Genomic DNA, 21,524 nt, shown 5'->3' with positions numbered 1-21,524 from the left:
ATGTGAGGTCCATATGATCCAACGACTCTGCAATACATAATATGACATTCAAGTCCCTTAAAACCAAATTACTGAATAAATTACTCATGTAAGAAATTTGATTCGAACAATAAACATTTTATAAAATGCAAATCGACTTTAAAACAATGTTTTAGTTTTTTTAAAGAATTTGTTTTTCTTATTTTGAATTAATCCAATTCCACTAAATATCGAATATATACGCTCCTAACTGATAGTTTATCTGACATCAGTGACCTAAATTTAAGATGAGATCTCGAGTTCGAAACTTAATTATAACAAACTCCTTATATAAAAATTTTATTTACCTTTTAGATGGTCGAAATTGTAAAAATATTTTTAACCATGCATCTTCGACCTATCAGCATAATTAATCTAGTGTGCATGCAATATTTTAAAGATTTAAATTTTTATAAAAGAAAGTTTACTTTATCAAATCTGTTGAGGCGTACAAGTTTGTTTTGCAATTTGCCTGGTAGTGAAGCTAATTTCAAAATTGTACCTAATTATTTGACCAAAAAATGTCATATTGCATTAATTTTCGTTGCTTGATTGGCGGCCTATTTCCAAATTTTATACACTATTTGTTTGACTTGTTCCCTTATTTCTTCTCATCATATTGAGTCCAATTAATCTAAGATTATCTTATACGGATCGACCTAATCCATATTTAGATGAAAAGTAATAATTTTTTTCCACAAAATAATACTTTTTCATGCGATGGATTGAGTCCGGTAGGATATGTGACACGGTTTAATAAGAGTTTTTGTGTAAATAAAAATAAGTGATATTAATATATTAGTTTATTATTTACATTAACCACTTATCTATAATTATAAAAAATTTAGTGAAATGGGATAAGTTGGTTGATAAAATGTAGTCAGTAGGATGGGTGCTAACCACTTTTCCAGCTCGATTTGGACCCCATGGTCACTCTACCAGTGAAAGACATTGCGTGGCAGCGTCACCTAATCAAGATTTTCGCAAATCCTAGTCTTCTCTTTGTTTTATTTCAAAAAGATTTCACTTTATAAATTTATTCATTTATTATTTAAGAAGAGAAATAAAACATTTGAAAACATCTTTTAAAAAATAATAACCCGTTTTTTAGCGGAGAAAATCCAATTTTGTTGTCCTGNTTTGTTCAAATAAATTTTTTTGATACCTCATCCTAATGTATGGATAAAAATTTGATGAGTAAATGAGTATGTAATGAGATACGTTGGACTTCTATAATAAGAAATTGAGTTAATAACTTCCGTAGAGCGAGAAAGATTGCAGAGTAATTACTAAAATTATCCATTTTGCAGTCACACTTTGTGCTTGTCTGAGCTCGTGGAACCACACATTTTTAAATAAACATTTTCATATCAATTGAATATATTTTTTAATAAATAAAAGACATTGGCAAAATATGTCCTTTTCTTGAGTTCACATTACGAAAAAAATTGAATTTAGTTTGCATAGCTTTATCAAGTAAGTGATATTGATTTTTCTATTTTTGGTAGCTGAAATTACTTTTAAGACAAAGCAGAAAACAATTAGTGATGGTCAAAATTAATTTTTTTTTAAAAAGGTTTTAGCAAATAGGATGCTATCTTTACCTGTATATTAGCTTTAAAATTAAATAAACGCAATATTAATAAATTTTCAAAAGAAATGTACTTTTCTACATGCATAAAACTGTGTTTTAAAAATTTATTCGAGTCACGATCGAAGAACGGAGACCGGGGACCATTTAAGAGAAAATATTTTTATTCAACAATTATTTTTAATTATTTAAAGTGTGGTGTATTTTAAATGGAACTTTCGAAAATGAGGTGTTTTATACGTCGAGTCGTATTTTAAACCAGTATTCGGTTTTTGATAAAAATATGAACTTTTTAAAGAACTCGGCTATTATTTTCATCAACTTTCCTAAACAAAATATTTTAAATATTTACCAATGGATCTAATGAGCCTATTGTGCCATGTTAGTAGGCCTAAACTTGCACACATATTTTAATTAACAAATATAAGCCTAAAACTCTACCCCAAATCCCTTTTAACTCTCGCCCCACCCCCTTAGAAACCTACTAGGACTCTTTCCCATCAGCTACTGTCAGGCCCAATACCTAAACTAGGCCCAGCCCATTACTATTTAATTATTTTTAACCCCAATCCATTTGATAGAAGAAATCAAATCGCTCAAATACAGAAAGTTCTTCCCCAGCCCTGCAACCCGGCGCCTTCCTTCTGTTTTCTGTTGTCTTCGCGTAGTGTCTCCAGCGGCCGGAATCATAGTGTAACAGGTTAGAAATTTTCTTCCCTCATCCTATTAGACTCTTTCCTGCCATGAATCAGAAGTTATCGAGCTCGATCGGTTTGATTTCCAGCAGTTAGGTGCATGGGCTTTGATCCGGTTTAGGTAAGGTTTTGGCTTCGAATATTGGTTGTTTTTGTGGATTACTTTGTAAAAGTAAAGTGTTAAGCTTTTCCCCTAATTTCCAGCTCGTTTTTCAGATCGTGAACAGTGTTTTCGGCGAAATTCCGGCGAGCCATCTTCGCGACATTACTATTGTGTGTTTAGGTTTCGTTTCTGGAGGTATTAACTTGGAATTTCAGATTATTAAGGGTTATATAGGCTGACCGGATTTTGAATTTTAACCGAGCCGATTTATTTTGGTTTAGTCGTTTGGTATGCATTGTATTGAAGGGTATAGTGAATTTATAATGTAGGTTTTATCGTTGGACGAGTTCATCAGAAAGTCCTTAAGAATTTACTGTGGTATTGTAAGTTATAATTGAGGTACGCTCAAACCTATATTATTATGACGCTTATATTGGCGTTTAAGAATATTCGGTGAATGTTGTTTGCTATTACGTGCTTTGAATGTTTATTCTGATGCATTCATGCATAAATTATATTGACATAACATATTGAGCCTTGACTCCTTTGACGACGATTTATGTGGATTCTGTTGAGATATATTGAGTCATCAGAGGGACGAGTGGGTTAGGATTAGCCACATTCCCAGATGACAGCTAGGGACGAGCGACTTAGCTACTCGCATTCCCGATGCTACGTGCATGGACGAGTGGCGATTTGATGCTGCATTCCTGGCACGGGTGGCCACTGTTACTATTGATGATGCTATTCGTTTGGACTCCATTTGGTATCCGTTATTCCATTGTTACCATTCATGCATCGCATATCATTGCATTTACTTGGTATTATTACATGTCTTTTATATACGTCGTGATTTTACTGGTGTGTCGTACTGGGGTCCGACTCCTGTTTTCTTTTATGTTGTGGTTGTTTTAGATGCCATAGCAGGTCATTCCAGGGGATTTGACGCGTCTGGTGGAGCGTCAGTGAGTGGTACCCAGTAGTCAGTCGGTTTGTGTCAGAGTTCCCAGATATTTATATATATTATACTGGTTTGATACATTTGCTAGGGAGATGCCTTGTGTAGCTGTATGGTTTTATGTTTTTATGTTGTTTTGGATTTCATTTGTGGTATGTTGTGTCCAGTCCTGGCCAGTGCGGTTGTAGGATATTTGTTTGGTTGATTGTGAACCTGATGTTATTTTCGAGCGTATATATGTTGTTGTGTTTTGAAATTTTTGGGATGTCCTACTTACGGGGAGGTCATGTCGAAATTTTTGTAGGTCCTAATGAACGTTTTAAACTCGTTTTTGCTGTTTACACCATTTAATCCTTGTTGTTTGATAATTAAATATTAATTAAGAGCATGGGCCCTCACAGTTTGGTATCAGAGCGTAACTGGGATGCTGTTGTCACTTTGATTGTTGCACTCCCAAGAGCAGGTTGTCCACAAATAGTATAATTCGGTAAGTCCGATATCGTATCCACAGGGAAGCTAAGGTAATTACAAGTCCACTACAATGTCTTTTTGTTTTTTTTTGTTTTTGTTTTTGTTTTAATTTTAATTGTTTGAATCTTTAATGGGTAAATTTTAATTGTTTAAATTTAATTTAAGTAGTTGAGATTAAAGGATGCACTCTTGGTATTTTAATAAAGTTAACATTAACGAATAATATTGAAATCCACTTAATAAAATGGTTCCAATATATTAAATAATCATATTTATATTATGTTATAAATTATTATCTTATAAGTATATAATATATACCAAAACTTATAAATGTGGTCAAGTATTTATTGTGCTATATATATTTGTAAAAACTAAATCAAGGTTCTCACTTTAAATGGTTGGTAAAACCAAACAAACATTTAAATGGTACCAATAAATTAGTATCATGATATATTCATATATAATAATTCAAGGAATCTAAGTTAAATGGTTGGTAAAACCAAACTAACATTTAAATGGTTCCAAGAATTTAATATTATAATATATTTATATATAATAAATCAAGGCATCCACTTTAAATGGTTGGTAATACCAAACTAACATTTAAATGGTTCCAAGAATTTAGTGTAACATATAGCAACAATAAATCAAAACTCCCACTTATAAGTAGGGTATAAAAATGCTTAAAGAAATAAATATAACATAAACAATAAATAATGATTAAATAATATAAAACATAGATTCTTACCTTTTAATAACCTTATTATCATGCCAAGAGTTTCACCTTATCATCTCAACTTTAGGAAGTTAGCTATTCATTATTCAAAGTGTAAAACTTTGAATATGAAATTAACATGCTAATTGTATTTAAATGAAGAAATAAAGGAAAAATATAGAGAGAAATATTATGAACTCAAAGGTTTGTTCATAGAATGAGGGATATCTCAATACATTACAATGCACCCCTATTTATAGCCAAATTTGGGGAGACAACCACAAATAAAATATTATTTTTTTACACATAAGTTTTCATTGGTGTTCAAAGATATTATATAATATTACACATCACTTTTGAAAATCTTCTTCTCCGAATTTGCTTCTTCACATAAAAAGAAACATGTGGATAATTGAGTTGTCTAGTTGTGGTATTTTTTTCAAACCATTTGACCAAGTAATTTGAGAGATATGGTCAAAATACTAGAGCATGGTAAAACTGCCACTCCTTTGGTAACTTTATTTGTTGCTTAATTTGATCCCAATTGTGAGAGGATTTTTATCTCATGCTTGTCAACAATATTGTAGATATTATAATCAACTTTCTACAGGTCCAAGAATCATCTTAATCCCATTTGCAACGCCAAGTTTATTCTTGTTTTATCGAACCTGTAAAAAATAGTAAAAACTTGTAATTACACAACAACTTATATTTTATACAATTTATTATAAAACATATAATATTTAAACATTTAATAAAACAAAAACTATATATTTATATTATAAAACATTTAATTAATGTACAATTTTTATGTTTATCACACCTCCCAACCAGCTTATTGCTAAGCTAGTCCCTAGCAATTTAAGCGTTAATAGCAATACAAAACATATTGATTAATTTAAATAGAAATGTAATCAAAACTATCTAAGTGTTTAAATTAAATTTGAAAACTGTCAAAGTTATATCAAGATCATCATAATTATAATTTATGAAATAATTTGAGATGATCAATTCAAAGCTTATTTCAGGTAGTTAAATGTACACGGCCTTCAGAAATTCCTAGTAAGAGTCTCAACTCCATATCCTCACAGGTTAATAAATGTTTCAATTTATGGCAACGATTTCTCTCATGGAGTTGGAATACAGATAAATGCTCAGAAAAATGGTTTACAGAATGCAGACAGACAAACGAGCCAAACTAATCAAAAGATAGAAAATCCATTGATTCAAAATCTAGTTGTTCTTATTATATATTTTTTCCTTATTTTTTTTTTCATAACATCATGGAATCAGACTAAGTTTATGCTTCTTGACCACATATTTATTTAATTTGTACAATAAATTTCTCTCTTTCTTTTTTTTTTTTTATGAGAGATATATGGGTCGTAGCATATAACTTAAAAATTACATAGATCTTCAATATCTTTCTTTTTGTATTTTTCTCCTTTTTTTTTCAGGAAATATCATTTTTTTTTCAAAATAAGAACTCAAGATCTAAACAATAGATAGTCTCTCTCATGATCAATAAAGGCTCGAAAGCTGTTTTCTCAGTCCTCTCCACTCACTCACAAAATATGTGTGAGTTTAAAATTTTAGGCACTCTTATAAGGTATATCTTGGGCCATATACTTTAATACCTGATTTTATCACAATGGTTAATCACTCAAAAAGATTTCATAAATCATATTTTTATATTGATCAGAATATTAAAATTGACTTTTTTTTTCAAATAAAAATTTAAACATTCTTAAATAGATTAATGCATGTTCTAATTTAAATCTTTCAAACATGTAATGTATGACATTTTTGCAAAAATTACTAAGATACAAACAATAAACATGATTTTATTTTAAAATAATATATATATTTTTTTATTTTTAATTTTTTATTTTTTTTTAAATTTTTTTTATAAGTTTGTTCTCCCCCCAATCAGAATATGACATTGTCCCTAATGTCAAAATAACTATTAATAAAGAGTACATAATGAAAGAGATATCACCTGGAATTTTATTGAAGATAACAAACTGAAACAAACGCAAACCAATCCACGACTTTTGAATCAATGATCCAACTTCCTTTTCTTATTGCTTGATTGCGACCAATTGATCTTTGTTATCATCGGATCAGGCTTATGAACAAAAGCTTCCAAATCATCAATTAATTGGTCGGCAGTCGAAGCACAGATGAGCATCCGTCGTGAATTTTCTGAAATGAAATTCTGTTCCACAGCTTTATCAAGAAATATCAACAAACTGTCATAATAATTATTGATATTCAACAAGCCCACAGGTTTATTATGGATATTAAGTTGTGCCCAAGAAACAGTGTGAAAAATTTCTTTTAATGTACCAAAACCACCTGGTAGTGCGATAAAAGCATCAGAATTTTCAATCATTTTTTTGATGCTTTCATACATAGAAGAAACTTTTAATTCCTCAGCAATCGTAACACCTGTAATATTTCCTTCAGCTAAAGTTGTAGGAATAATACCCAAAACCTGACTACCTCCAAGATGAGCAGATGTTGAAACAGATCCCATTAACCCAATATTACCTCTCCCATATACCAAGTGAATTTTTCTCTCAGCCAATATCTTTCCAAGATTATTCGCTGCTTCTACAAACACTTCATTTTTTCCAAGACTCGACCCACAAAATACACAAATATTTTTCGATGATTGTGCAGAGGTTCCAGCCATGTTTTTTTTACTTTCTTCTTTTTATTTCTGCAAAAATAGAGAGAAAGATGAGAGATTTTATAGGGGTAATATGTTATCGGGACAAAACTATGGGTCACGGTTGTAAACAGAATAAACAGTAAAAACAATAATGACACACATGCATGTAAACAGTAGTGTGATTGTGGCTCACAATTTTCCTCTGGTTTTACGTCTAGAAACGACTTCAACGCCTTCTATTAGTCGATGATATGCTTCCCATCCAATTTTCTTATAAATTGGCAAACATGGTCTTCTTTAGTCGGATTCCCAAGACTATGACGCTCATCTTGGAATTGTTTCCATAAACGGAGAAGTTCAATATGCACATGTTCACTAGAATGCGTCTCAAGAGTCAATAAGATGTTATCTAAAGACTCCTTACTCAGCCCATTCTTAATGAAACCAATTTTTTCTTCTCTGTTATTGGAAACACATCCCAAAGATCTGCATCGTTTGTCACAAGTCCATCTTGCACATTTATGACAAACTCCTAAACTTTTGGCCCTTCGTTTTTTCGCATAAGTGCTTTTTACTAATCTAGGCAAATACCGAATGAGCAATGATTGTGGAACTTCTCCTCCTAATCGGACCTTAGCTTCTATTACAAGACGAATATCTTCTGGAATTCTTTTTTGCATTAGCAATCTCAATCTTTCACATCTTCCTGCATAAATTTTTCTTAGAACATTTTCAGAAACAGAGGGAAAATATTTACAAATTTTTGAGAGAATTTCATCCAATTTGAAAAGAAAAGAAATGATTTTTTTTTATTTTTGTATCAGCAATTATAGGAAACTGATTAAACCGACTATGAGAGTCACGGAGTACCGTTATCCGCGATTTAACCGGGAAAATAAAAAGATTAAGGAAACCTGAAATATGCAAAANACGCAATTTGTTGGCATCATCCATGCTTGAATTTAAAGTTTTGATCGCCCAATAAGCTTTATGTTCCAATTCCACAGGCAAATGACAATGTTTTCCATAAACCAACCTATAGGGAGACATATTCAATGATGTTTTAAAAGCTGTTCGGTATGCCTNATTAGCAATCTCAATCTTTCACATCTTCCTGCATAAATTTTTCTTAGAACATTTTCAGAAACAGAGGGAAAATATTTACAAATTTTTGAGAGAATTTCATCCAATTTGAAAAGAAAAGAAATGATTTTTTTTTATTTTTGTATCAGCAATTATAGGAAACTGATTAAACCGACTATGAGAGTCACGGAGTACCGTTATCCGCGATTTAACCGGGAAAATAAAAAGATTAAGGAAACCTGAAATATGCAAAAAAAATCAAAGATCGGAAAAGGAAATAAACTCTTCTTGAAAAATTTTATTTTCTAAAAATGGTTTAAGCCTTTGTCCATTTACTTTAAAAACATCACCATTTTTAGGATTTTCAATATCCACAGCTCCATAAGTATACACATGCTTTACAACATATGGGCCTGTCCATCTTGATCGTAATTTTCCTGGGAATATGTGAAGTCGAGAATTATAAAGCAAAACTTTTTTATCAATCTCAAAAGATTTTCTAAGAATTGTTTTATCATGAAATGATTTGATTTTTGCTTTATAAATCCTTGAATTCTCATACACGTCATTTCTGAGTTCATCAAGTTCATTAAGTTGCAATTTACGCAATTTGTTGGCATCATCCATGCTTGAATTTAAAGTTTTGATCGCCCAATAAGCTTTATGTTCCAATTCCACAGGCAAATGACAATGTTTTCCATAAACCAACCTATAGGGAGACATATTCAATGATGTTTTAAAAGCTGTTCGATATGCCCAAAGTGCATCATTAAGTCGCAGAGACCAATCTTTTCTATTTGAGTTAACAGTTTTTTCCAAAATTTGCTTTATCTCCCTATTAGCTAATTCAACTTGTCCATTTGTTTGAGGATGATAAGGAGTAGTTACTTTGTGAGTAATACCATATTTTTTCATTAATGAAGCAAATGGTTTATTAACAAAGTGAGTTCCCCCATCACTTATCATGGCTCGAGGAATTCCAAATCTACTAAAAATATTTTCTTTTAAAAATTTGATGACGTTTTTATGATCATTTGTTCGACATGGAATTGCCTCTATCCATTTGGAAACATAATCAACTGCAACTAAAATATACAAGTATCCAAAAGACGGTGGAAAAGGTCCCATAAAATCTATTCCCCAACAATCAAAGATTTCAATTTCAATAATAGGATTCAAAGGCATCATGTTTCTTTTTGAAATAGCACCCAATTTTTGACAATTTTCACAGATCTTGCAGATTTCGTGGGTGTCTTTAAACAAAGTGGGCCAATAAAATCCACACTGCAAGATTTTTGCAGCTGTTTTCTTTGAAGAAAAATGTCCTCAGCATGCTTCTGAATGACAAAATTTAATGACACTACTTACCTCATTGTCGGGTATGCAACGTCGAAAAATTTGATCCGAACAATACTCGAACAGATATGGATCATCCCAATAAAAGTTTTTTACCTCATTCAAAAATTTTCTTTTATCTTGAGAACTCCATTGCGGTGGCATTTTTCCTGTCACAAGAAAATTTACTATGTTAGCAAACCAAGGTGTAGTAGTAACTGAAAATAGATGTTCATCAGGAAAATTATCGTTAATTGGTGTCATTTCACAAGATGATCCTGTTACTAGTCTCGATAAATGATCGGCTACGACATTCTCGGTTCTTTTTTTATCTTTGATCACAATGTCAAATTCTTGGAGCAATAAAATCCATCGTATCAGTCGTGCTTTACATCCTGTTTGGTCAACAAATATCTAATAGCAGAATGATCAGTAAACACGATAGTTGTTGATCCAATCAAATAAGAACGAAATTTATCTAATGCAAATATTACAGCAAGTAGTTCCTTTTCAGTTGTGGAGTAATTCATTTGAGCATTGTTTAAAGTTTTACTTGCATAATATATCACATAAGGCTTACCGTTTCTTCTTCGACCCAATACTGCACCGACTGCATAATCACTCGCATCGCACATGATTTCAAATGGTAAAGACCAATCAGGGGTTGCATGATAGGAGCTGATGTTAAATGTCGAATGATTTTATCAAAAGCATTTTGACATTCTTGAGTCCACTCAAATGTACTGTCTTTTGTTAAGAGGTTACAAATGGGTTGAGAGATTAAACTAAAGTCCTTTATAAACCTCCTATAAAATCCAGCATGTCCCAAAAATGAGCGAATTTCTTTAATGGTTTTTGGAGAGGTTAAATTGGCAATGACATCAACTTTTGCTTTATCAACTTCAATTCCATGAGGTGACACGACATGTCCCAAAACAATTCCAGAAGTAATCATGTAATGACACTTTTCTCAATTTAAAATAAGACCTTTTTCCTCGCATCTTTTAAAACTTTTTCCAAATTTTCAAGACAATTATCAAATGTATTCCCAAAGACAGATAAATCATCCATGAAAATTTCCAAACAATTTTCAACCATGTCGCAAAAAATGCTTAGCATACATCTTTGAAATGTTGCTGGGGCATTGCATAATCCAAATGGCATGCTTCTAAATGAAAATGTTCCAAAAAGACATGTGAATGTAGTTATTTCTTGATCTTCGAGTGCAATGGGAATTTGATAATAACCTGATTATCCATCAAGAAAACAGTAGTATGGATGACCTCCTACTCTTTCTAAAATTTGATCCAAAAATGGTAATGGAAAATGATCTTTTCTAGTGGCGTCATTTAATTTTTTATAATCAATACACATCCGCCAACTAGATGGGACTCGACTTGTTAACAATTCACCTTTTTCATTTTTTATCACTGTGATGCCAGATTTTTTCGGATTTACTTGTGTTGGGCTTACCCACTTACTATCAGAAATAGGGTAGATAATCCCAACATCAAGTAGTTTGAGAACTTCAGTTTTCACAACATCTTTCATGTGTGGATTTAATCTCCTTTGTGGTTGTTGAGATGTTTTTGCATTTTCTTCTAAGTGAATTTTGTGAGTGCAAATTAGTGGATTAATGCCCTTGAGATCTTTTAGTGTCCAACCAATTGCATTTTTATGTCTTTTAAGCATATCAACTAATTTACCTTCTTCATCACTTGCTAGTTTGGAAGAAATTACCACCGGATATGTTTCATCTTCTCCAAGAAATGCATACTTCAATTCTTCTGGCAAGGGTTTTAACTCCAATATGGGTGGTTCGTCTTTGTTCTCATATTTTGCATCAAATTCTTTCTCTGATCCTGGTAACGAGTGATACCTGATAAAATCATCAAGATCAATTTCAATATTTTCTTTAACAGTTTCAATTGAACAAATATCTAATTGATCACGAGTACTCCCTTCTTGAATGTTTTCTTCCACAAGAGTTTCAATAAGATTTTCATCTTCACTTTCATCTCCTTTGTCATGTGGTTGCTTACAAAGATTAAACACATTAAGCTCCAAGGTCATGTTACCAAATGACAACTTCATTATTCCATTCCTGCAATTTATAAGAGCATTAGAAGTTGCTAAAAATGGACGACCTAAAATTACAGGAATTGCATTACAAGCTTCGATAGGTTGTGTATCTAAAACTATGAAATCGACAGGATATACAAAGTTATCAACTTGGACCAACACGTCTTCTACCATACCTCTTGGCACTTTAACAGATCTATCAGCAAGTAAAAGTGTTACCGAAGTAGGTTTTAACTCGCCTAGATTGAGTTCTTGATAAACTGAATATGGAAGTAAATTCACACTAGCTCCAAGGTCAAGCAAGGCTTTTTTAATCTTTCGTTCTCCAATAATACAAGAAATAGTAGGACAACCAGGGTCTTTGTATTTCAAAGCATTATTATTTTGAATGATTGCACTTACTTGTTCGGCTAAAAATGCTTTCTTTTTCACATTCAATTTTCTTTTCACAGTGCACAAGTCTTTCAAAAATTTGGCATATGATGGTACCTGTTTTATTGCATCTAATAAAGGAATATTAACTTTTACTTGTTTAAAAATATCATATATATCAGAATTCAAATTTGATTTTTTTGTATTTTTCAATGCATGAGGGAATGGTGGTGACACTGTCTGTTGAACCTCCTCTTCGCAAGTTATGGGTTCCACTTCCTTACCCTTTGGAGTTGATTTATCATCATCTTCACAAGGTTCAAGAATGGATTTTTCCACAACCTTACCACTTCGAAGGGTAATAACAGATTTTACCTGATCCATCGGTTGAGTTCCAGAAGTTCCAGTTTGTGAATGATGATCCTTGGGATTAGGCAGAGGTTGTGAAGGAAATTTACCTTTTTCATGAACATTAAGTGCAGATGCAAATTTAGCAAGAGTATCTTTCAAATCTGTCATGGTTTGAGCAGTTTGAGTATTGATAGACTCTTGCTTTGCAATGAAAGAATTCAATATATCTTCCAAATTCCTTTTAGGTGGAGGAACATAAGGTGCATAATTTTGAAAATTTTGTTGATTTTGGAAATGTGGTTGTGAAAATTGTGCAGCATTATCATTCCTCCAACTAAAATTTGGATGATTTCGCCAACCTGGATTGTAACTTTGAGAAAATGGTTCAAAATTTGGCCTTTTGAGATTGTTTAAAACATTGGCTTGTTCATGGAGACATTCTTTAAAAGAAGGCAAAGTGGGACAATCTTTTGTAGAATGATCACTTGTATCACAGATGTGACATGCAATTTCTTGAACAGATTTTAATTGACCATTCTTTTTCAATTCAAGTGCCTCAACTTTTCTTGCCAAAGAGGTAAATCTAGCTTGAAGATCATGTTCATCTTTGAGAGTGTACATACCTCCACCAGATGTAGGAGATTGAATCTTGTTTGATGGTTCGATTGTACCTATAGTGTCCCAATTTTGAGCATTTTCAGCTAATGAATCGAGATACTCAATTGCCTCATTTGGATCTTTATCTTCAAATGTTCCATTACACATAAATTCAACCATTTGCCTATCTTTAGGTGTTAAGCCTTCATAAAATTGAGAAACAACTCTCCAAATTTCAAAACCATGATGTGGACAAAGATTAAGCAATTCTTTATATCTATCCCAACACTGATAAAAAGTTTCTCCTTGTTTTTGAGTGAAAGTGATGATTTGCCTTTTGAAAGAATTTGTTCTATGAGATGGAAAAAACTTTTTCAAAAATTGTTGTTGCAATTCATCCCAAGTTCGAATGGATCCCGATCTAAGATTTTGTAGCCAAGTTTTAGCTTTATCTTTTAAAGAAAAAGGAAAAAGCTTAAGTCGAATGGTGTTCATGCTACAATTTAGATCATTATATGTGTTGCACACTTCTTCAAACTCTCGTAAATGCATGTATGGATTTTCAGAATCTAAGCCATGAAAGTTGGGTAAAAGTTGGATAATACCAGGCTTAAAATTGAAATGAGATGCATCAGGGGGAAAAACTAGACATGAAGGTGCACTAGTACGTGTAGGATTCATGTGATCTCTAAGTGTTCTTCGTCTATCATGATCATGTTGAGATTGAATTTCATCTTCATTTTCTTGGATGGGTTCTTCCGCCATGTTTTGTGAAAATAAAGGGTTATTTCGAATGAGTCGACCACTAAGTGTACGTGACCAAATAATGCTCATGCAAATGCAAATGCAAAAGAATAAAAACACACAAAAGCAATAAAAATTCAAATAAAGAAAAATAAACTATAAACAAAATTAAATAGACTTGAAATTAAATTATACTTCCCCGGCAACGGCGCCAAAAACTTGTTGTCACTTTGATTGTTGCACTCCCAAGAGCAGGTTGTCCACAAGTAGTATAATTCGGTGAGTCCGATATCGTATCCACAGGGAAGCTAAGGTAATTACAAGTCCACTACAATGTCTTTTTGTTTTGTTTTTGTTTTTGTTTCTTTTTAATTTTAATTGTTTGAATCTTTAATGGGTAAATTTTAATTGTTCAAATTTTAATTTAAGTAGTTGAGATTAAAGGATCCACTCTTGGTATTTTAATAAAGTTAACATTAACGAACAATATTGAAATCCACTTAATAAAATGGTTCCAATATATTAAATAATCATATTTATATTATGTTATAAATTATTATCTTATAAGTATATAATATATACCAAAACTTATAAATGTGGTCAAGTATTTATTGTGCTATATATATTTGTAAACACTAAATCAAGGTTCCCACTTTAAATGGTTGGTAAAACCAAACAAACATTTAAATGGTACCAATAAATTAATACTATGATATATTCATATATAATAAATCAAGGAATCCAAGTTAAATGGTTGGTAAAACCAAACTAACATTTAAATGGTTCCAAGAATTTAATATTATAATATATTTATATATAATAAATCAAGGCATCCACTTTAAATGGTTGGTAATACCAAACTAACATTTAAATGGTTCCAAGAATTTAGTGTAACATATAGCAACAATAAATCAAAACTCCCACTTATAAGTAGGGTATAAAAATGCTTAAAGAAATAAATATAACATAAACAATAAATAATGATTAAATAATATAAAACATAGATTCTACCCTTTTAATAACCTTATTATCATGCCAAGAGTTTCACCTTATCATCTCAACTTTAGGAAGTTAGCTATTCATTATTCAAAGTGTAAAACTTTGAATATGAAATTAACATGCTAATTGTATTTAAATGAAGAAATAGAGGAAAAATATAGAGAAAAATATTATGAACTCAAAAGTTTGTTCATAAAATGAGGAATATCTCAATACATTACAATGCACCCCTATTTATAGCCAAATTTGGGCAGACAACAACAAATAAAATATTATTTTTTTACACATAAGTCTTCATTGGTGTTCCAAGATATTATATAATATTACACACCACTTTTGAAAATCTTCTTCTCCGAATTTGCTTCTTTACATAAAAAGAAACATGTGGATAATTGAGTTGTCTAGTTGTGGTATTTTTTTCAAACCATTTGACCAAGTAATTTGAGAGATATGGTCAAAATACTAGAGCATGGTAAAACTGCCACTCCTTTGGTAACTTTATTTGTTGCTTAATTTGATCCCAATTGTGAGAGGATTTTTATCTCATTCTTGTCAACAATATTGTAGATATTATAATCAACTTTCTACAGGTCCAAGAATCATCTTAATCCCATTTGCAATGCCAAGTTTATTCTTGTTTTATCGAACCTGTAAAAAATAGTAAAAACTTGTAATTACACAACAACTTATATTTTATACAATTTATTATAAAACATATAATATTTAAACATTTAATAAAATAAAAACTATATAATTATATTATAAAACATTTAATTAATGTACAATTTTTATGTTTATCAGATACGCTCGAATTAGAGTCTAGGACACTCGAGTTTAGACACAAATAAAATGATTGTTCATGTGTTTGATTATTTGCTCTTACTTGTTTCTATGTTTTGAATTCATTGTCTCAGCATGACTAGAGAGTATTAGTTTAAGTTTATGCTCTTATACTAGACCGATTATTTTGTTTCTGCCATTGGATTAAATCCTTGTGTCTTGTAGATGGCACCTAGACGTAAGGGTAAAAAAGGAAAAGAAGTTGTTCAGGAATCTGAAGCTCCTAATGTGAGAGGACTTAACGAGACTGAATGGGGAAGAAGAGGTCGTCGTCCTCGTGGTGAAGTACGAAATGTTAACGTTGAGCATGAAGTGGATCAGTTGACTAGAGGAATGGGTGAAATGGAACTAGTGATATCCCGATTTCAGAACATGCGTCCTCCTTGATTCTTTGGAAATGAAGATGGTGAGAAAGCTGTAGCATGGTTAAAAAGTATGAAGCGTTTGTTTAATATGTTGGAGTACACTCCTGATTTTCAACTTAAGTTGGCTATTTGTCAATTAAAAGACCGAGCTCAGTTATGGTGGGAAACTACTGAGGAAGCTCTGAAGGAATCAGGTGAAAGTGTTACTTGAGATGTATTTTGCGCACAGTTTGCTCGAGAATATTCACCGCCTTCGTATTATTCGGCCAAGGAAGCTGAGTTCAATAGATTGACTCAAGGTAACATGACTGTAGTGGAGTATGCCTCTCAATTTTCAGCGCTTCTTGCCTATGTTCCTCATGTTGCTAGCAGTGACCGGAACAAGCTATCGCATTTTATGCAAGGATTGAATCGAACCATTTGCACTTTAGTAGTTGCTGGAGCGCCTGTTAATTATGCCGATGCTGTAGAGAAAGCCAAGAATGTGGAGGCAAGTCTACTTTTGGCAGAACCACAGTCAGTTCAACAAGGTTTCCTCAGAGTTTCGGAGGTAATGTGTCGATGCTAGTGGGTGCACCACTATACCGTCCTTTACTGCCGTATCAGCCGTCGCAGTCTAATCAACAACTAAAGCAGCAAAACTTTAAAGCCCAAGGAAAACAGTTCAAGAAACAGAGTCGTAGTAGTTCTTCTAGTTCTGGCAGTCAGCGTGGAGGTTCAGTTGGGTCACCAGGTGGAGTATTTTGTGATCGTTGTGGTGGTAAGCATATCAGTACTCAGTGTACGGGAGTTCATGGATCTTGTAATATTTGTGGGCAAGTTGGACATTATGCTAGAGTATGTCCGAATGCAGTAAGACAACAATTTCAGCTACCTCAGTTTGGTCAGGGTTTTAGAGGACCAGCAACTAGACCTTTTGTTCCGACTCAGTCTTTTCAGCAGTCTAGCTATCCTCAGCCTAGAGGTTCTGTTCCGCAGCGTTTTCCTGGGCCACAGCAGGCTAAAGTTCATGCTCTAACTCAGGATCAAGTTCAAGACGCACCAGGCGGAGTTATTGCAGGTATCTGCCTTATTTTTAATCATCCTGCGAGTATACTGATAGACATAGGAGCATCTCATTCATTTGTATCTGTTGTATTTGTTGATGAGCATGAGATTGCCTCTACTGCTTTGATAGATACTGTGTCAGTCTCTACTCCTGTCGGTGTATGTTTGATGTCTCATGAGATAGTTCTGAATTGTGTGATTAGATTCGATGATAATATTATGATAACTAATCTAATCAAGCTAGATATGTCTGACTTCGACTGTATTCTGGGAATGGATACTCTGTCAAATTATCGAGCTACCGTTGATTGTTTCCATGGAGTTGTCAGATTCAGACCGTATTATGGCAGTAAATGGAATTTTTACGGTAGTGATTCTCAATCACGTATTCCATTAGTGTCAGCAATGGAAATGTTTAGAATCTTGTCATCAGGAAATGAAGGATTCATGATCTATGCAATTGATGCGCTCAGGGAAAAGGGTTTGAAGTTTCTGATATTCCTGTTGTCAAGGAATTCCCTGATGTATTTCCCGATGAGATTCCTGGATTTCCACCCCAGAGAGAAATCGATTTTAGCATTGAGTTGGTGTCCGGGACAAATCCTATTTCGAGAGCACCATATCGTTTGGCTCCAGCGGAATTGAAATAACTTAAAGAGCAATTACAGGACTTACTGGAGAAAGGCTATATTAGACCAAGTATATCACCTTGGTAAGCTCCGGTATTGTTTGTAAAGAAGAAAGACGGAACGATGAGAATGTACATTGATTACAGACAGTTGAATAAAGCTACTGTGAAAAATAAGTATCCTCTGCCGCGTATCGATGACTTGTTTGATCAGTTGCAGGGTACATCAGTGTATTCAAAGATCGATCTTCATTCTGGCTACCATCAGCTTAGAGTTCGAGAGGAAGATGTTCCGATGACAGCATTTCGAACCCGCTATGGACATTATGAATTGCTAGTTATGCCTTTTGGATTGACTAATGCTCCAGCGGTTTTTATGGATTTGATGAATCGCGTTTTCCGAGAATTTATCGACAGATTTGTTATTGTCTTCATAGATGATATTCTGATTTATTCAAAAACAAAGAAGGAGCATCAAGAACATTTAAGGTTAGTCTTCTAGACACTAAGAGCAGCGCAATTGTATGCAAAATTTTCTAAATGTGAATTCTGGCTGGACAGAGTTGTATTTCTGGGTCATGTTATATCAGCTCAAGGAGTATCAGTGGATCCTAGTAAAGTGGAAGCTGTTATCAATTGGCCACCACCGACGAATATTTCCGATATTCGCAGTTTCTTGGGATTAGCAGGATATTATAGGCGTTTTATTGAAGGATTTTCTATTATAGCAAGGCTTATGACCCAATTAACGTAAAAAGATCGACGTTTTGTGTGGACTGATGAATGTGAATCAAGTTTTCAAACTTTGAAGGAAAAGTTGACAACAGCTCCAGTGCTAGCTTTGCCATCAGGCTCAGGTGGATATGTTGTTTGTTCAGATGCATCTCTAAATGGACTTGGTTGTGTTTTAATGCAAAATGGGCGAGTGATTGCATATGCTTCTCGTCAGTTGAAACCGCATGAGACCCGATATCCAGTTCATTACTTAGAGTTGGCTGCCATTGTGTTTGCATTGAAGTTATGGCGTCATTATCTGTACGGTGAGCAGTTTGTGATTTATTCGGATCACAAGAGTCTTAAATATCTTTTCTCACAGCCGGACTTAAATATGAGATAGCGTCGATGGATGGAGTTGCTTAAAGACTTTGATTGTGAGATTCAGTATCAACCAGGTCGAATGAATCTTGTTGCAGATGCCCTCAGCAGGAAATTTCAGAATGCTATGCTGACATCTTTGACTATCTCTAAAATTCACGAGCACTTGGGAACCTCAGGATGGACTTATCAGATCAGTGGAAACTACTTTATAGTGTCATCTATTCAAGTTGAGCCACAGATTTTGTCCAGAATCAAAGCAGCACAGAGGACTGATCCGCACATTCATAGATTAAAAAAATTGTCTCGAACAGGTCAGACAGAAAAGTTTAATGTTGCTTCAGATGGTAGTCTGCGCTTTAATGGTAGACTTGTGGTTCCTAATTTGTTAGATCTGAAAGAAGCTATACTACGGGAAGCACATTGTAGTCGACACAGTATTCATCCAGGAATTCGAAAGATTTATGATACCTTAAGAGCTCGTTATTGGTGGGAAGGTATGAAGAAAGATATTTCTCATTTTGTAGCTAAATGTTTAACGTGTCAACAAGTTAAAGCCGAAAGAATGAGACCTGGCGGAATGTTACATAGTCTTGAAGTTCCGCAGTGGGATTGGGAGCATATTACTATGGATTTTGTGACACATCTACCTCGTTCTAATCGTGGTTGTGATGCGATTTGGGTGATTGTTGATAGATTGTCTAAATCCGCTCATTTTATTCCGTATGATCGTACTTGTACTTATATGAAAATGGCGAAACTGTACATTGATCATATAGTGAGATTGCATGGTGTGCCAATAACCATAGTATCCGATCGTGATCCAAGGTTTGCTTCGAAATTTTGGGGAAGTTTGCAATGGGCTTTGGGTTCAAAGTTGGCTATGAGCACCGCCTATCACCCGCAGTCAGATGGTTAGTCAGAAAGAACCATCCAGACTCTAGAGGATATGTTACGAGCAGTAGTGATGGATTTCAAAGGTGGTTGGCAAGAATCATTATCTTTGGTGGAATTCTCTTACAATAATAGTTTTCAGGCAACAATCGGTATGGCACCATTTGAAGCTTTGTATGGAAGAAAGTTCAGATCGCCGATATGTTGGGAAGATGTAGGAGAAAGATATATGTCAAAACCAGAATTTATTCAAGAGATGAAAGATAAAGTTGAATTGATCAGGAAAAGGATGAAAGCAGCCCAGGATCGTCAAGCCAGTTATGCAAATAAAAGGCGTAGACCTTTAGAGTTCCAAGTGGGCGATTATGTTTTCTTGAAAGTATCACCATTCCGTGGTACTATGAGATTTGGACATAAAGGGAAGTTAGCTCCGCGTTTTATTGGTCCGTATATGATTGTTGAGAGGATTGGCACGTTGGCTTATCGTTTAGACTTGCCGCAGAGTTTGTCTTTGATACATAATGTGTTTCATTATCTATGTTGCGGAAGTATGAGCCAGATCCGTCTCATATCTTGAATGTCGAGGATGTGGAGTTAGATAGTTCCCTTAGCTATGTTGAACATCCAGTGCAAATATTGGACCGCAAGGAAAGACAGCTCAGGAGCAAGACGATTCCACTAGTTTTGTTACAATGGAGTAGGCATGGAAGAGAAGAATCTACATGGGAATTAGAGGCAAATATGCGACAAGAAGGGCCTCATTTGTTTGAGAATGTAATGAATTACGCGATGTATTCTGAATTTCCTATGTATTATCAGTCGTAATGTTGTGGATATCAACATTGTATTTGTTAGATTTAGAGAACGAAATCTTTCATTAGTGGGGGAGAATGTGAGGCCCAATACCTAAACTAGGCCCAGCCCATTACCATTTAATTATTTTTAACCCCAATCCATTTGATAGAAGAAATCAGATCGCTCAAATACAGAAAGTTCTTCCCCAGCCCTGCAACCCGGCGCCTTCCTTCTGTTTTCTGTTGTCTTCGCGTAGTGTCTCCAGCGGCCGGAATTATAGTGCAACAGGTTAGAAATTTGCTTCCCTCATCCTATTAGACTCTTTCCTGCCATGAATCAGAAGTTATCGAGCTCGATTGGTTTGATTTCCAGCAGCTAGGTGCGTGGGCTTTGATCCGGTTTAGGTAAGGTTTTGGCTTCGAATATTGGTTGTTTTTGGTGGATTACTTTGTAAAAGTAAAGTATTAATCTTTTTCCCTAATTTCCAGCTCTTTTTTGAGATCGTGAACAGTGTTTCCGGCGACATTCCGGCGAGCCATCTTCGCGAGATTACTATTGTGTGTTTAGGCTTCGTTTCTGGAGGTATTAACTTGGAATTTCAGATTATTAAGGGTTATATAGGCTGCCCGGATTTTGAATTTTAACCGAGCCGATTTATTTTGGTTTAGTCGTTTGGTATGCATTGTATTGAAGAGTATAGTGAATTTATAATGTAGGTTTTATCGTTGGACGAGTTCATCAGGAAGTCCTTAAGAATTTACTGTGGTATTGGAAGTTATAATTGAGGTACGCTCAAACCTATATTATTATGACGTTTATATTGGCGTGTAAGAATATTCGGTGAATGTTGTTTGCTATTACGTGCCTTGAATGTTTATTCTGATGCATTCATGCATAAATTATATTGACATAACATATTGAGCCTTGACTCCTTTGACGACGATTTATGTGGATTCTGTTGAGATATATTGAGTCATCAGAGGGACGAGTGGGTTAGGATTAGCCACATTCCCAGATGACAGCTAGGGACGAGCGACTTAGCTACTCGCATTCCCGATGCTACGTGCAT

At 33.8% G+C, this 21,524-nt stretch overlaps 2 protein-coding genes across 2 annotated transcripts; one reads left to right on the top strand and one right to left on the bottom strand.

Moving 5' to 3' along the window:
* Nucleotides 1–4,304: 4,304 nt before the first annotated feature.
* LOC140974594 (uncharacterized) lies at nt 4,305–13,108 on the bottom strand. Its single transcript, XM_073438155.1, has 4 exons — nt 11,353–13,108; nt 9,680–9,816; nt 8,099–8,311; nt 4,305–4,313 (listed from the first exon to the last, which is right to left on the bottom strand). The coding sequence occupies exons 1-4, from the start codon at nt 13,070–13,072 to the stop codon at nt 4,305–4,307; spliced, it is 2,079 nt and encodes a 692-aa protein (XP_073294256.1). The 5' UTR covers nt 13,073–13,108.
* Nucleotides 13,109–19,814: 6,706 nt separating this feature from the next.
* Nucleotides 19,815–20,485, top strand: LOC140972463 (uncharacterized). Its single transcript, XM_073434887.1, has 2 exons — nt 19,815–20,163; nt 20,220–20,485. Exons 1-2 carry the CDS (start codon nt 19,815–19,817, stop codon nt 20,483–20,485), a joined length of 615 nt encoding a protein of 204 aa, XP_073290988.1.
* The last annotated feature ends 1,039 nt before the right edge of the window (nt 20,486–21,524 follow it).

This window comes from Primulina huaijiensis, chromosome 3, assembly GCF_012295235.1.
Source record: "Primulina huaijiensis isolate GDHJ02 chromosome 3, ASM1229523v2, whole genome shotgun sequence".
NCBI classification, from domain to species: domain Eukaryota; kingdom Viridiplantae; phylum Streptophyta; class Magnoliopsida; order Lamiales; family Gesneriaceae; genus Primulina; species Primulina huaijiensis.
This window is presented reverse-complemented; position numbering and strand designations above follow the sequence as displayed.

Coding starts and splice junctions, on each gene's coding strand:
- LOC140972463 (XM_073434887.1), top strand. CDS start 19,815: ATGGCACCATTTGAAGCTTTGTATGGAAGAAAGTTCAGATCGCCGATA. Junction 20,164..20,219: donor TCGTTTAGACTTGCCGCAGA/GTTTGTCTTTGA, acceptor AGTATGAGCCAG/ATCCGTCTCATATCTTGAAT.